Raw genomic sequence first — 17,405 nt, 5'->3', positions numbered from 1 at the left:
TGGAGAAATCAGACATAGCAGATCAGATTAATTGAATTTGTTGTATACCTGAGTACATGTACTCTTTTATACTTTAATGCATTTATAATTGCCATGATTTTTGTAATAGTAGTATAAATAGCTGCCTTAAGATTCTCTCACTGTTAGCTAAATAATGTAAGTTATTTAGGATGGTTTAAAAGAAGAGTAGAAAATGAGTTTTAAATCAGTTAAAGCTAAAACTACCAACTTACTAAAAACAAAGAAGTGAGTTAATGTGATACATGAATAGTTTGTCCTTCCATTTATGAGGCACATGTTAGCTCAGCAGTTACTTTTATCCTGTCAGTCAAGTAAAATTATTGAATACGGAACATGAAAGGCAATAAACAAGAGTGACCTTCTTTGATTGCAAAAAAGGAAAAATTCACATCACTTGAAAATGTAAAAAACCTAATCATTATACTGCTTTGCTTACAACAGAGTCTAGGGACTTGATCTGTCATTGGAATGAATGGGTGTAATGTAGGGTGAGAGAGAACTCCACCAACTTGTATCCAGTTGGGTTGCTATAACAAGGCAGCACCCACAGTCAGTTGTACACAATACTGTGTATGTCATCAGTTACTATTTTAGATGACTTTCAACTTTTGGGAGAATCAATCATATACTCCCTTAGAGTGAATGAGATTTCTATAAATCTGCTGCTCTTTGGGGGCAAAAAGTTCTAAAATATGAATGCTCGCTGGGATTCTAACCCAGTCTTTTGCTGCAAGTTAGTGAAGAATTGTGATTGTGTGTTTTTTTTCATGGTGATTCTAGAACATCACAAAAGTATGTTAATCAAATTCATAAGATTTGAAAAGTCTTCTTGCCTTTAGTGTTGACATAAGAAGATGACATTACTGAATTTTCCTGGGCTCTGTTTTTTTTCTTTTTTTTTCAGTTACTGGCAATGCTGCTAAAGAAGAAACGCTCCCTTTTGAACAGCCACATACTCCATCTGACCTTTTCCTTGGTAGGAACTGTTGACAGTGGGCATGAAACCTCCATTATTCCAAATTCAACAGCCTTTCAGGATCTGCTGTGTGATTTTGAAGTATGTAAAGCGTCCTTGAAAACTAGCTATGTGTATTTGGGTAGTTGATTATTCAGTACAATAAAGCAGACGGTGAAGAGAGTCTGACTCACCAGCAGTGCAGTTCTTTTATTAACTCTGCCTGCTGTGGTTGCTTTACTTCTAATACATAGAAATTATTGCTGCATGGAAAAGATGTACTTTTTGTTGTAGAAGAGGATGGTGGTTTCAGTTAACCGTTAAATACCTGGTTCTATTAACCTACATATTTTATTTTAGCAAATATTTTGGGAGAGAAAGGAGACACTGAAAATAATAACAAGGAATACGTTTTGGCAGCACAGCGTGTCAGAACCTTAGGCATCAAACCTCTGTTGCATTGAGAAGTAGGGCAGTTACATTTCTGTGTGTACAGCCTCCAAATATAACCCAGAGTTTGCAGCATTAAACATGAAGAAATTTAGTGTTAAATGCGATTTTTCTCTTCTTACTTTATGGTATTTTAGGAGGAACTGTGAGTCAAGTTGCCTGATGCAGTATATGACTGTCAAATTCCGTCTGTATTATTTATACAAAATATAGATTGATTATAACTATTTTAATTGTCATACTCTTGTGAGGTTTTGGTGGGGAGCTTGGGAGCTACTTGGGAAGGCTAATTTTCACATGCTGTGTGTCCTAAATAGGATTACTCTTATTTGTTTAAACTATGGAAGTGCACAGTTTACATCCCTGTGAAGTTAGGGTATCTAAATGTATTTTTGGATGTCATATTAAGGAGCCCATTTGTGAAAATTGAGCTTATGCTGTTTTCTAGAATGTTTCCTTTAATTTCCCTGAAATTGTTATAGCTGTTCTACTGGGTTCCCTGGGGTGCTTTAAAAATCCAAAGGTCCATGCTCATCTGTCAATACCATTTTATGATTTTAGGAGGCAGGACATTGAAAAATGAAGCTTATAATTTTAAACTTTTTTGAGAAAGAAGGTAGGGCAAGGTGGCACCTTAGAGACTAACTGATTCAGAGAGGCATGAATTTCAGTAGGTAACAGCCTGCTTTATGAGATGCTAGTGCAAATTTTCACAAGTGAGATACAAAAATAATGGGCCTGGTGCCCTGCTTTTTGCCCATTTATGATGCATTAATCCTGTTGTGTGACGGTTAAGTTTGTTCTTTATGTAACATGCCTACCAAAGGTTTAAAAATGCATAGATATGTCTATAGCAATTAGTTATGTGACAAATTAAGTGATTAATCATTTAACCAATAAGTGCAATGATAACTGATAGTTTACCAGTTATCCTTTAGCTTGGGGCCACCTCAGTGTGGCAGGGAAGTGGGGAAGGGAAGCCTTGCAGTGCCCTGGCAAGAGGGAGGTGGAGAAGAGGGGAGTAGCGAGGGGGACTAGTACACATAGCCTAAGAGGAAAACAGTAGGGCTGTGTGAAGCTTTGGGTGGTGATTTGAGTTGGAGGAGATTTGACCCGATTCAGTGGCTGAATCTCTGAATCCAAATAAAATCAGGGGACCATGTAAAAGGTATGAATTGATTTGAAGCTCTTCAGATCTTCGAAAAAGATTCACAGAGCTTCAATGATTTGGACAGTCCCCCGTGGCTGCAGCAGAGAGCTGTAGCTGGACTCAGAGCTGGTAAATACCAGGTGGTTGAGTGGGTGCTGGAGGCAGGAACCATGGGGGGACCCCTGCCAGCCCCCATCCCTTGCCTGCTCCCCCAGCCCTGCCCCCATGGCTGCTTTGCCTGCCCTAGCTCCTGGTGCTTTAAAAAAGACCCCCACTCACTGGGTGCTGCCAGGTGGGGGGCGATCCCTGCTGCCCCCCACTGCTTCACACTGCGTGGGAGGCTCTGCATGAGCCACCCGACCCTCCCCCTGCTCCCCAGACTCCCCCATGGCTGCCCCGCCCACCCCAGCTCTGGTCCTTTAAGAAAAAAAACAAAACGAGAAAAGCTTTGAGACTCACTGCTCCTGCAGTGGCCTCGGGGCTTCAGGCAGCTCACAGAAGAGCCCCTCACATGGCGCGGAGCAGTGAGGATTGCCCCCTGCCCAGCAGGAATGGTGAGTCTGGGGGGTTTTCTCAGGTTTTTTTTTTTTCTTAAAGGGCTGGAGCTGGGGCAGGTGGGGCAGCCACGGTGGGACCGGGGGAGCAGAGTAGGGGGCCAGGGGGGCTTGTGCAGAGCCCCCCATGCAGCGTGGGGCAGTGAGGGGCAGCAGGGATCCTTCACAGGTGCTCCATCTCTCCTTTCTTTCCTCCTTCCCTCCCTCCCTCCCTCCCTCCGTCCCAAATTAAGCAATTAGCTGCTCATTCACAGGTGGTTCCTCCCTCCCAGTGCAGGGCTTCACTAGGTCTGTGTTGTCTGGCTTGACTTGCCTTCTCCCTCCCTCCCCCACAGTCCTGGGAGCTGGGGGTATCTTCTAGCAGCAACTGTGTCCAAGCTGCCTTGTTCCTGGCTAATCGTTTAACCAATATAATTAGAGGAGGTTACACAAATGTTTTTTTAAAATATATTTACGTCCCTAATACCAATACCCAGACTTAGACCACCATTATAAGTGAAAACAATTAAAAGAAAAAGCCAATTTTTAGTACAAAAATATTTCCTGTCAACAATTGCCTTAATTTTTTAAAGCTGTTTTTGTAAAAACATTTCCATTTTAATCCTTTTGAAATTTTTAGGGAAGAGAGCTTCTTTTCTGATAAGTGTTTGTCCCAAAAACCTGTCAGCCAGGTCTGATCTTCTGCTGTTTTGGCCATAGGGAACTTAAGCCAGGAGAACAAAATAATAATAAAATCTGAAACACAGCATGAGCTGTTTTGACAAAAAATGGAAACTTCATAAAAATAATGAGTACTTTTGTTGTAGATTCTTATATTTATAAAGGGAGCTGGCTGAGCAGTTTTAAGGGTCTTACACTCAATAAAACAATAGCTGCAGCATGAAAGATCTAAAGTGAACCTTTTAAAAAAGTCCTCTCTCAGTGCAGCTAGAGAACAAAGGGATTCACGATATAAAGTCAAAAAAGAGAGAACCTAACAGAGAAGTCTTTTGGAACTTTGGGACTGAATTAACTAATGAATGGTGTCTGTAGGTAGACAGTCCCCAGTAACATAACATCTCTTAAAGCAAGCATATGGACTAATTGGACTCTCCAAGAAGAGACCTCCTGTTAAAAAGAATGCAAGAGCTGCACTTTCTCATACTTCTACCTTTTAAAAAAAGAACAAGTAAAGGGGCAAGAAAACTTGCTTTATTTACTCTTTCAAGCCATTTTTAATAAAAAGAGGGTTCAAATCTGTCTTATTTTATTTTTCATTCTTGGGTTTACTTAAAGATTTGAAGCCTTAACCTTCTACCTTTCTGGCACTTCTATTGATGGAACAAATGATCTGCTGTGAAAAGTAGAAATGACTTAAAATATTGTATAGAAAATGTTTTTTGAAATCGAAAGAATTGTCAGTAAAGACTGAGTTTAGTCTTGACAGAGAAACAGAGTTAATTTAGTAATGGGTCATCTTCATTTCAGGTGGCAAAGAGTCTAAAAAGATAAATGTGAAATCTAATTCTGAACTTAGGCCAGTTTAAATCTTAAAGAATTCTGTCTAAGTCAGTGGCAGTAAACTTGTTATAAATTCAGGATCATGATGTGGTTCTGTGATTCTTTTCATAGAACTCTGATTTGTTATTGTGATAATTAGTAAATATTCCTGTTTCACCATATACATGGAGATTGCCTGTGGTCTTCAAGTAGTCTTCTGTAGCTTTGCCTCTATATTTGACATTTTTCTGTTGGCTGTGTAATTCAAAACTGAAATTATCATTTGAATAGGGTAGACAAGAAAATTATAATGTGATCCACTAGATTAATTTAATAAAACCCCACTAATCCAGGGTTTGTTTAATGCTTCATATATTACATATGATTAGATTTTCATAGATTTTCATATAAAATGTACCACTGTATATTTTGTATTTCAGGTCTGGCTTCATGCCCCATATGAGCTTCATCTTTCATTATTTGAGCACTTCATTGAACTTCTCACAGAGTCCAGGTATTAGTTGATGTTAGCCTGGTAATATAATCTAAAATACGGAATTATCCAAGAAAGGTCCTGATTGTTTATTAAATCTTTTTTTTTTCTTTCTGTCTTTCAGTGAAGCAGCAAAGAATGCTAAATTAATGAGGGAGTTCCAGCTAATCCCTAAACTACTGTTGACTCTTCGAGATGCATCTTTATCCCAGCCTACTAATGTTGCAGTGAGTAATGTGCTGAGCTTTTTGCTTCAGGGTTTTCCCAGCAGCAGTGACCTGCTCAGGTAACACAAACACTTACTGACATTTATTTATGTATTATTTATTTATTTAAGATGGGGCTTTACAAGAAACTTGCTGATGGTAGTGCTTCTGTAGGGGACTAATATAAAGAGTTTATTGGAGCTATTCAATACATATAAATGTAAAAACCACAGGAAATAGTTTAAAACCAGCCTTGAAATTGTACCTTAAGCTCAGTTTAAGTCACAGTAGAAATTACTATTAAATTGCCCTAGAATGTTTTCTAGTATGAAAGCTTGTACTAGAGATAATTATAAACATGATGGAGATGCATAACATTCTAAATTCACTATTGCTCTAAGAGATTGTGACCATTTTTGGAGATTGTCAAGTCTGTGTCACTTGTGCTTAAATTTGGGTTTCTTTAGAACTTTTGGAGCGATCATGCTGCTCCATATTAAAATGCGGCATTTACCATTCTCAGCTGAGAGGTTTATTTCTAGTTCTCTTTCAAAACAGGCAGCTTGTAGAAAAATATCAAAGTATCTCTGATGGAACAGTGGGTGACAACAGATAAATGTTCCCTTTTCAGTTGCATCTGGTCTTTATAAGGACTTATAACATGTTAAATTAATTGGTAAATTATTTCAACTAGTACACTGTTATGCTCTCCCCCACACCCAGAAATTCAGACTGTAGGAGGGAATGGTGGTAATGCAGAGAGGGTAATTAGGGAGGACCCTAGATTCAGAGTTCTGGGGCAGAGGAAGGGGCAATGAGAGGTTGAGGTAGAAGGGGAGAGACAGTGAGGGGTTGGGGTGCTGGTGTTAGAAGAGGCTTATGTTTAGTGGTGTTGTGAGAGTCAGATATTGTTTAGGGGGCTTCTGTTTTATGTTGGTATTCTAGTTCCCTTTTAAGTTGTCTCATCCTCTTGTTCTTTCCCCTGTTTAAAAAGTTACTTTATTCTCTTATTGTATACTGCCATGAACCTTTGCTGGGTAGGGTGGGATATAAATCAAATAAGTAAATAAAGAATAGAATAGAATAGATACGAGTAAAGAATTATCATGTTGCTACTTTGGCTCAGTTAGTGTTTTTACTTTTCATTTGTTGGTAGTATGAAACAACTTACCTTTCTGTATTTTTACCATGCTCTAGACATAATTTATTAATAGAATTAATGTTATGCAATTCATAATTTTCTTATGAAATGAACAAAGACAATGCTTGTTGCTTTATTCCTGCCACTCCTCAGGGCTTTCTGTTTGCCCTTAGTGGTAGCAGCACAGCCAGAATCTGGGTAACAGTGTTTAGTATTGTCTTAATTGTACTCTTCAGGATTGGTCTGCATTTCTCCCAAAGAACAGGAAAACAAGAATAGAAACCTTAGATAAGATCAAAATAACAGAGATAGAATGGACAACTATGCAGGAGTTAAGCTAACTAAGTACATGTCAGATTGCTTACTGACAAGTAAGCAAAATTTATTTCTCCTTTGTCCCTCTTTTTGGTACTCTGTTGGTAAGACAGTCTTTACTGAAAGCAGGAAGTTATTCTTCCTGCTTTCTAAGATTACATTCTTATATTGTGTTTGAGCATTTTTAGTGCAAGAGACTTGGACTGTCAAACCAGTCTTGACAGCCAGGATATTTTAACAGCGTTGATGTGTAATATTTGGTCAGGGATGCCCTTTTAGGAGGTAGATATTAGTCTCTGAACACTGATTGCTGTCTTAGTTTTCAGAAGTAAGAAAATGAACTTTTTTGTATATTTTTCCTTGTACTAATTTTTACGGTGAATGTTGAATGTGAATAATTTACAGATTAAAGTCAGTCCATCACACTCTTTCCTTTCCATGAAGGTTTGGACAATTCATCTCTTCTACTTTGCCTACTTTTGCAGTCTGTGAGAAGTTTATAGTAATGGAGATAAATAATGAAGAAAAACCTGATATTGGTAAGTACCTTTCAGTATTTGAGTAGAAGAAAAATAATCTGTGATATTCTGTGTTTAAATTATTATTGGTAATGCATTCTACATTTTAATTCTAGTATATCTGCTTAGTTTAGTAAGTCCTTCAGATTTGTGTGTTAAGCAAGCTGTGCATGGAGAAAAGTTCTTGTATATCCTCTCATTTGATTTCCTTCACTTGCATGTTACCTTCCCAGTTTCTCCCACTTGTTTTATGAAATCAGTTGGAAATCTCCAGCCCTTCATTCACAGTGAGAAAAAGTGGGCTTATCAGCCTTCCAGGTCTCTCATCCATGTGCCAGGAAGAGTCGGGGCTACACTGGGTGGCTGGGCGGCAGTAGCGCTGGGAATGGAGTGGCGGCAAAATTTGGGGTGGATGCAGCATCTTCCTAGCACCTCTGGCTTCCGCTCCAAGCCCAACCCCTGCCCAGAAGAGCTCCGCACAGCCCCTGTTGCAGCCCATCTCACCCCACACTGATCCGGGGAAACATGTTCCCCCTCCCCACCATGCCCTCCTGGGCTGCAAGCAGTGGTGGGAGCTGCACCCCCCCCCCCAGTTAGCGCCTGTCCCCCCCCCCAGCCCCACCTGGGCAGTGCCTGCCCCTGCCCCCTCCCTCACTGCGGTTGGCGTTGATCTTGCCCCCCACATACCGTTTCCCTCCCCATGCCTCTTCCACCACACCAGACTTACCAGCTGGAGGCAGCTCTCCATGCTGCCACCTATGTTCGTCACTGCCTGAGGGCTGCGTTGCGGCTGCTCACAGTACGGACATTACTCAGCCAAATTTATCTGCCCCATTGGGCAGATATCTGATACAGCGAGTTTTCTTTATACCAATATCGAAACAATGTATTAGTGCACTTCTAGAAAGCAGTAATGAGCATTGTCTGGCTTTCTCAGATAGACCTAAAAACTTTTCTTTTCTCCTTCAGGAACAGATGCTTTCTCTTAGCTGTTTTCAAAACATTTTTATTTAAAGCCACAAACATTGAAATCAGTTTCACTGGAATTACTAATTGAAGCAGAAAAAAGAAGCCAAAATTATAGACCCAGCATCATAAACTGACATGAGCAACATGTTCCAGGACTGTTAGCAATACTGTCATGGAGCGGGGTCCTAGGGGTGGCTGTGATCTCCCCTAGTGCCCCCTTACTGTGCCAAGTTCACCTCAAAGCATCCTCGGATCTTGCCCACCATGTCTTGGCCTTATGTATATTAAAGGGAAGCTGCCTTTCGTCCTCTTGGCCATGGTTCTCCTGCTATCAGTTGTCTCATTTCTATAATGGGCGTTCCGTGCGCCCTGGCCTTACGGGCTATGCATGGCTCCAGCCACCCCTGTACCACGCCCCAAGCCTCGCAGATGTACCAGACGTTGTTCAGTCTTAGCCACGGCCCTTGTCTTTCTCTGTGGCCTTTGGCGCTCGGGCTCTCCACAGCCCTTGTTTCCTTTGGCTCTCCGCAGCCTTGTCTCTCACTGCGCCCCACAGGCACTCTGGCTTTCCACAGCCCCACAGGTGCTCGTCAATCGCTGCCCCCCCTTGCCTGGGGCCTTCTCGCTCTGCCCCCCCTTGCCTGGGGCTGGGGTCAGTGCACCCCAAAATGCTGCGCCCTCTCTGGCGCCAGGGTCCCCACGCTACCGCGGATCCCCTATGAGGCCTCCTCCACCCCAACAGACTCACCCAAACCACTGGTTGTAAACAGTAACTACAAAACTCAAGCCCGTAGGCCATAACATAAATTTCTGCCACTTGGCTAAAACATTGCTCGAGCCACCCCCAAGGGTGCTCCATCCCTCACCCGTACCAACTGCTCTTGCATTTTGGCCTCTTCTTTTGCTCTGGCAGAGTTCCTACCCCTTTGGCTGCCAGCTGGGAACTGCCAGCCTGGCCTCCACCCTGGGTTTAAATGGAAGCCCGGCCCTACCCCATCCAGTCAGCTGACTCCCACCAGTTGCCCTAGCAACCTGCACCTATGCCTCTTCATTACTACTCCACAAGTAGCAGGCACCTCAGTGCCCTGCTACAAATACGTAACTAGTAGCTAATAACTAAAAGTTTGATATATTGTATTTCTTTCCCTTATTTAAAGGAATTTGCTTTGCTATTTATGGAGGTCTTTGATTGGCCTCACAGGAATATCCTGTGTTGGTTGAGGAGATTAAGCTGAAGGTTGGTTTGAAATTCACAGTGTGTTGATTGTTAGAGCATTTACTAGTGGGCCACAGAGAGCTGCCTGATTAAGTGGTATTCTCTCTTCCTTGTTTCTAGCTGCTTAATTGCATAAAAGGAATTCTTAATGTTCCTCTGTTGTTGGCAATTGCAGTTGTTCTCAGAGGGATACTTATAACTTGGTAAGATAAGATGATGATTTGAGAGATTGTGACTGGGTAGGGAAGGTTTGGTCTTCCCTAAAAATCAAAGTTTTAAGATGATCTGCTTTTAGTAGATGATAGCGTCTAGGGGAGGTGTGAAATGAGCTGCATTTGATTCTGATTCAGCCCAAATTGGGGACAGTTATTTGATTCATTGATTCGGATCGTTGTCCCGATTCAATTCAGCCAAATCTGAACCTGAAGATTTGAGGCCTATTCAGAGAATCAGCAATTTGGCTATAGACACAACTTTAAATGCTTTTTTCTACATGCCTTGAGAGGTACCAGGCGGCTCATGAATGCTGCAATGGTGGGGCGGATGAAGTGTCCCACAGGAGCATGGGGCGGGGGACCCCACGTGCTTGGCAGTGAGCCTGGAAGTGGACTGGAAGTATTGCCAGTCCACTTCCGGGTCTACCACCAAGCACATGGGGGAACCCCCCGCACCCGCTCAGCTCAGCGATTGGCCACGAGGGGGACCCTGGGTGCCCCTCCCCAACCTAGGAGGTACCAGTCACCAAGGTGGGGGGGCGGGATCACCTGCACTCCCCGGTGAACCTATAAGTGGACTGGAAGTACTTCTGGTCCACTTCTGGGTCTGCTGCCGAGTGTACTGGGGACCCACCCCCCCCACACACACACTCCTATGGGATACTCCATCTGCCCCAGCGTCTCAGCATTCACAAGCTGCCTGCTACCTTGAGGTATGTAGAAAAAATGTTTAAAGCTGTGTCTATGTCCGAATCATCAAATCTTTCCAAATCAATTCGAAGAGATTAAAGGCTCTCCTGATTCGATTTGGATTCGGTGATTCGGCTGTTGAATCAGGCTGAATCTCCACCAAATAGAATCAGCCACTGAAGCTTCGCACATCCCTAATAGCTTCCACTTTCCTTTTCTGTGTCACTAGAGGCTTAACTACCATGGTGTGTGCCCCTGGTGGCAGTGGCCACGCTGGCTGTCATTCTTGTGCCTCCTCTAAGTGGGTGCTCGGGACTGCTGCCCCGTTTCCCCACCCCCCATTACACTATTGTGTGTTACCACCCATTCAGACATCTAGGCATACAAAAACAAAGACGGGATGAGAGGCACTGGTCTTAATTTGCAATTTGGTAGATTTAGGTTGGATATCAGGAAAATCTTTATCACTATGAAAGTGGTCTAGCACTGGAATAAATTATCAAGAGAAACTGTGGAATTTGTCATTGACAATTTTGAAGTGCAAGTTAATCATACCTTTTTCTGGGATGATTTAGCTGATTCTGCTTTGAGCAGGGATTGCCGTAGATGATCCTCTGAAGTCCCTTCCACTGTTTTTCAGTGATTCTGTGCCGGGCTTCATGTTTTTTCAAAATAGTCTTTTTCTGTACAGCCTAAAAAAGTTATAATCTTCCTTTGTGTATGCACACAGGCACATAAACTGCTGTAGTGTTTGTACGTGGAGGAGAGAATGGTAGAAGAAAACTAATAACAAGAAAAACCGTAATTTAAGAGATTCATGCATCAACTCTATTACTTCAACCCTTCAGTCCTTACACTTTTCCCAGCATCAAAATCCTCTGGTGTTTCATCTTAGAATTTAAGCTTCTTGGAAGAGAATGAATCTGTAAAGCACCTTGCATGTGTTGGGCTTTGTAGCAATAGTGATATTTGAATTTTTGTACTTGAAGTAGGTCTACTTACTGTATAATATTAATGGAACTTTGTGTTTTTCATGGTATCTTTTTGGTGATGGGGTCAGTTTGGTAAGAGGGTGTGCAATTCCAGGTTGGGGGATGGTATTTTTGTGACCTGTGTTTAAAGGAAAATGAGGCTAATGTTACCTCTTTCTCATGGTGGGCTTGTTGCAGGGGGACAAGCGGGCCAATATCCCAACTAAGCATTTTTTATTGGTTTGTTTTTGTTTTACCTGTCGCTGATTTGTTGTTGTAAGATTGCATGAAATTGCTTAGAAGTACTAAGCCAACTTTTTCCAGATTCACTTAATTCTTCCATTTCATACTTAGGAACAGAGGATGATTTTGGAGGCCTTGTTTCTGCTAATCTTATCCTTCTGCGGAACAGACTTTTAGATATCCTTCTGAAACTTCTGTATACTTCTAAAGAAAAGACAAGTGTTAACTTGCAGTAAGTACCAATGACTCTTCTGATAGAAAAAAGGAAGGTGACTAACAATTTTAAGATAAATGAGCAAGTATGTTGGGTCAAACTCTGTTTATTGACTATAGTGATATAAATCCAGAGGAACTCCATAGATGTACCTGAAATCTACACGACTGTCACAGCAGAATTTAGCTTTGGCTGCAGTAGCAAACATTTTATTTTGATTCTTTACCTTTGTGTTCCAACCTCTGATAGTGTGGGTTGTGTTTTATTTTGTACATTACTATGTCATCTATTTTTGTTGAGAGACCTCCAAACTAATTGTCTGAAGATTAGACTATGGGGGTATAAAAAAACATGCATCTTGTCTCAGTTTAAGCTTCTACTATTTTGAGCAGCATTAGTGAAGAATTATATAGCCTTGTTCTAAGGAAAATAATTTATTTTATGTAATTAGTTACAGTGATTCCATCTGTACATTTTCAAAGCTGTAAGAGTTTGTGTATGGGGAGCACCACTCAGTTATGGCAGTTCCTTTTGATTTTTAATCTTTAAGCATAACCAGGTTTCGAGTATGCTGCTACTCTCCCCAGTTCATTCTTTAGCAATTTAAATAAAAAATAAATAATTTCTTAAATACAGCTACAGATAAAATACAAAATATAAAAGAGAAGTAATCCCTGTTCAACAAGTGAGAGGAGCCAGCAGGTTCCAAAACATGTTAAAAAGAAATATTAAATAATTTCAGTATACAGATGTTCTCAATAATATCATTACTCATAAAATGCCAAATCTCTATTTAAAAATCCCAGCTGAAGTTACATCACTTAACAGTTAATGAAACATTAGAGGCAAAGAGGGGAGAGAAAAGGGACTTTAAATTCTGTGTCAAGTTAGAATCTTTTAAAACAGAAATATCCTTCTGGCTGTATTTGTCTGCTTGATGTATTTTGGCGGATCGCATGTAGTATTCAGATTTCACCATAACTTGACAGAATCATAAAATTCAGATACAAAATTTATATGCATGCTGGATATTTAAACAGCTTGGTCTGTATTTTGTTTCCACAGATATGATTAACACTTTGTTTCAGCCTAAGCATGGGTTAAGGGTTTGATGTTCTGTAGTTCTTCCTGTGAAAAGTACAGGACAAATTCTCAACCTGTAAATTATTCTCAGCAGAAGCAGTTGTGTGATTTATAAGTTGTAACTTGTCAGTATAAGTTTTCTGTTTAGCATCTCAGAATTCACGTCAGACAATACCATAGGTGACTGGTGGGGGGGACTCAGAGGGCATGTGCCCCCCCCCCGGAGATTGGCCCTGTTGCCATTGGCATTTGCAGGCAGTCATCACTCGCCACGCTGCCACTGATGCTGCTGCCCACAGATTGTGACCCCTCCCCTCCCCCCCAAGTCTCAGGAGGTACCAGTCACCCATGGACAATATTCAGTGCAACTTCAAGCAAGTTGGAGCAGTCTAAATCACTACCGTCAGTCCTCTTAATTCCACCAAAAATCATGCTCACAATTTTGTAGAGGTTAGCTGCACAAAAAGCTGACTGACAGTCCTTTCTTCTTTAGCAGATATGGTTTACATGAGATCTGTTGTTTTAAATTATTTTTAATTTTATCTAATATTCTTGCCTGAGTTTGCCTGATGATGAAAGACCTTGACTCTTGCTATCTGTTATAAGGAATTTTGTGACATTTAACTCTTTTTTTTTTGTGATTAGAGCATGTGAGGAGCTGGTCAGGACGTTGGGATTTGATTGGATCATGATGTTTATGGAAGAACATCTGCACTCAACCACTGTAACTGGAGCCATGAGAATCCTTGTGGTCCTGCTGAGTAATCAGCCTATTCTCATCAAGTTTAAAGAAGGCCTCAGTGGTGGAGGCTGGCTTGATCAGACTGATTCTGTGTTGACCAACAAAATTGGCACAGTACTAGGTATGAAATTTAAAGATGATGATTGAAGGGTGTTTGGATTTGTTTAATGTTATAATATTGTATGTAGTAGTACAGAATGTCTGTTATTGTCATCAAATGGCTTTCAGTTTTTCAGGGCTTGAATTTTTTGGTTTTTCTTGGTTACCCTCTCCTATAGGTAGTTTAAGGCAGTGAGCAAAGGTGGGTGATTCTGCAGACTAGGCTTCAAGTTGCATAGCTGTAGCATATGCAAATTTCAATCCTTTTTTTCTTTTGGGTGAAATTACTTTCTTGCTACTTTGTCCAAAACCTGTGTAGCTAGTCTTAATAAAGTTTGGGGGCCACTGATATCATTTGAACCTCACCAGCCTGCCTAAACTGATATTGGTAGGTAGAGGTGATGTGGAGAAGGCGATCTCTTCTCTGTGTTACACTCCGCCTAAGTACTGCTGTACAGTTTGTCGTCTTTTCCTGGCCTTCTGCTCTTGGGTGAATTTTTCAATTTGGATCCTGTTTGGGAGCATTTTTAAGGCTTGGATTTTAGTATTGACTTAACTCTGTTCCCTTAAAGTTTTTTTTCTTTTCTTATGAGATCTTTAATATATACTAACCAACTGCTGTGTTCCAGTCAGCCAATCCAAAGCGAATTACTCTTTCTGAAACTGAATCACTGGGTGACCTTGAACTAGTTAGTGAAATTCTTTGTTGCTACACACAGTGTTATTATGTGTTATTTATGTTCACTTGTCTTCTGAAGAATGCTGTGATTAATAAATGAAAAGCAGTATTTTTGCGTCTTTTGATATCAAAATATTCTATTAGGAACAGTAAATGTCCTTAATTATTTAATGGCAGATATTTTAGGACATTATATTTTTCTCCTGTTTTGAAGCATCTGTTTAACCTTTAAAAGTTACTCTGTGGTGTGCTAGTAAATAAGTAATAACATTTAACTAATCTGCATAGTTTTCAAGGGTTGCTGGAAAAAGTGACTTGCCTCAAAGTTCTAGTAATAATTCAAAGTGAATACATTTTGAACATTTCAAAATATCAAACCAGTAAATTAGGATACTTGTTAATACCAACATTAAATTCAGTCATGTTTGGGGTTTTTTATGGCCTAAAATAAGATTACTAGAAGTGTCAGTCAGTTACGGACTAGAATTGATGTAACAAAATTACAGTTGACAGTAGCATGCCTACTATGTCAAATGGAACTTTGTACAGAGGGTTTGGGGTTTCACAGATACAATATAACCATCTCCCCTTTTTGCATAAATGCCAAGTTGTCTCCTACAGTTCTAAATTATGCCTCATATGTGACCATTTTACTATAATTTAGGATCTTAGCACCCTTTCTGTTGGCTCAGAGGGTGACTTTAAAATAACCTCCCTCTCTGATGAGAAGTTATGTTAGCCCTCTTATTGCGTTCAAAAGGGTTAGAGAAATATTTGGCTTCAATTTGCTGGTCATTACTTGTGTACAGAAGAAGCACAGTTCATGAAGTTGTTTACACTGTACTCTGTAAATAAGAGGAAGAATGAGAAGGATATGCTTATCACAGAAACTCAGCAGTAGTGGACAGATGCATGTATATTTCCAAATTGTGGTTTTTCAGTCAATATTAATAGAGAGCACATTAACTATATGGCCCCTAATCCATTATTTCCACAAAATCTGGATGATTTTGAAACACGTTATTTGGCAAGTTGTGTTTCATTTAAAGGGGTTGACATGGTAGATTTTGGTTATCTGCATATCGTCTTAACAAAGTTTCTCTGAACCTTCATTCAGCAGTGCTGGCAAGTACAGAATGCAGAATTTTGTGAGTAAAAATGGTACAACAGATTGCAAAGAATACTTTGGAGTTAAACTTTTAATGAGATATGTAGTGTGGGTTTAAAATCTGTGGTTTTGTAGCAAGTGCTCTGCTAAATTTGTACTTTTTAAACCCTGGTACTTTATTGTTGTGTACTAAATGCACAAGGGCATTTGTGGATACATCGAGTTTAAACAAAGACTTTTTGTTTTTAAATACAGGGGTTTTTTGTTTTGTTTTGTTTACAGTATGTAGACAATGTATTCTTTTTGCATGTTGAAAAAACAAATGACTTTCCAAATTCATCTTTGACATACCCATGAAATTGGTCTAAAGGATCTGAGCACTATGAAGCATGATGTAATGAGCTGCTCCTTTATTTGGAGCTGATCTGTACTAACAAATGTGATGTGAACTCTGAGGTTGTATAAGTTCTGCTGCTTAATGAAAAATAACATGAATTCTGCCTATAATCTTAGATGTTCTCAAGATGCTAATTGGAAATTAGCATTTGGGCACCACAAAAACTTGAGTTCCACAATATTTAAGTACCAACCAAAAATAGAAAATATAATTTATATTGATGGAAACAAACTTTAAATCATAGTTTTGAGTTGGTGACTAAAGTACCCAAAATGCTTATTGAGACACCTACATAAACATTACCGTATTTTCTCTCATACGTGTGCTCGTTTTCCCAAAAAATAAGCCCCCCAAAATTAGGGTGTGTTTATGAAGTGGGAGGCTGATTTTCTTCCCAGGATAGAAGTGCCCTCCCTTGATTCTTTCTCCACAGTGCAGAAATTGCTGCATTACTCTTCAGGCACCCTGTCAGTCAGTGATGTAATAGCTCATTGTTCTTCACTCAAGAGCTGTTAACAATTATCTCTCCTTTTGAATGGTCATGAAGTTCCATTAAGGTAACTTTTCTTAAGGCAATCTTGCTGTTTGCTACATGCTCCTTGTTTCTTTCCTCATATTTTACAGCCTTAGAGACTCTTTTGTTTTTTTCAAGGAGACCAGCCCTTAGCAGTATCTAGAGTTTCAGCTTTAGTTATGTAGGAAAGGGAAGGTTAAACTTTAAATTAGGCTCTGTCCCTGTTCTGTGCAGCTGTAATTCTGGAAAAATATCTTTTTCCTTCATTTTGCCCCTCAAAACCAAGGTGCATAATGTTTTCCAGGGCATGTTGTATGCAAGAAAATATGGTACATGATTTCTACAGGTATTGAGCCTTTGTTCCTATCTAAACTGTTAAGCATCTCCTCAAAGCTTCCTTAAAAGACAGTAGGATTTAATGTGGTTAATAGGGCTATCCTAGGACTGAGCATGACTGGAAACTCCTTTATATTTCATTGTAGTTTTCAAGTTCATTATATATAATTCAGTGCTGTATGCTTAGCATGTACATAGGAATTTAAATCAGATGATTTAATTTCTGAATGCCAGTTTATTTTAAAAAGACAAGTGGTGGGTGATCCATTTTATTGCAATAAATAAAGGGGGATCAAAAGACAAGGAGCAAGCATTTAGGAATTGATTCTTTTCAGAGAGAGTAGAACCATGTGATGATAAAGGCAAGGGGAAATTAGATGATTCAAAGACAGAAGTATCCTGCTCCCTGGATAAGTTTCTGGCATGTTGCTTCATATTTTTATTTTTATCATCATCTTCAGTAATTTGAGTGACAGAAGTTATTCACACTGAAATCAGGGCAACTCTTTCTCTCCCCCCCCCCTTTTTTTTTCCTTTTTCCTTTTTTTAAGTTACTTCCAAGGTATTTTCCAATTTGGTCCTCTGTAATTTTTATTAAATGCTTGAATCAGGAACATCAAGACTTGTCTTTCCTGATTTGGCAGGAA

At 40.0% G+C, this 17,405-nt stretch overlaps 1 protein-coding gene across 8 annotated transcripts in view; it reads left to right on the top strand.

Moving 5' to 3' along the window:
• The window catches only part of WDFY3 (WD repeat and FYVE domain containing 3), a 370,468-nt gene that overhangs the window by 246,780 nt on the left and 106,283 nt on the right, over positions 1–17,405 (top strand). For all 8 annotated transcript variants that reach the window (XM_090036996.1, XM_090037002.1, XM_090036999.1 and 5 more), the window contains 6 exons: positions 926–1,078; positions 5,050–5,123; positions 5,227–5,388; positions 7,209–7,303; positions 11,698–11,818; positions 13,529–13,746. In XM_090036996.1, coding sequence (XP_089893122.1) covers positions 926–1,078; positions 5,050–5,123; positions 5,227–5,388; positions 7,209–7,303; positions 11,698–11,818; positions 13,529–13,746 — 823 coding nt within the window. The remainder of the gene's footprint in view (positions 1–925; positions 1,079–5,049; positions 5,124–5,226; positions 5,389–7,208; positions 7,304–11,697; positions 11,819–13,528; positions 13,747–17,405) is intronic.

This window comes from Crocodylus siamensis, chromosome 2 (genome assembly GCF_052110815.1).
Source record: "Crocodylus siamensis isolate JL-2025a chromosome 2, ASM5211081v1, whole genome shotgun sequence".
In the NCBI taxonomy this organism is placed as follows: Eukaryota; Metazoa; Chordata; order Crocodylia; family Crocodylidae; genus Crocodylus; species Crocodylus siamensis.
Note: the sequence above shows the minus strand (reverse complement) of the source record. Positions and strands in the feature narration are given on the sequence as shown.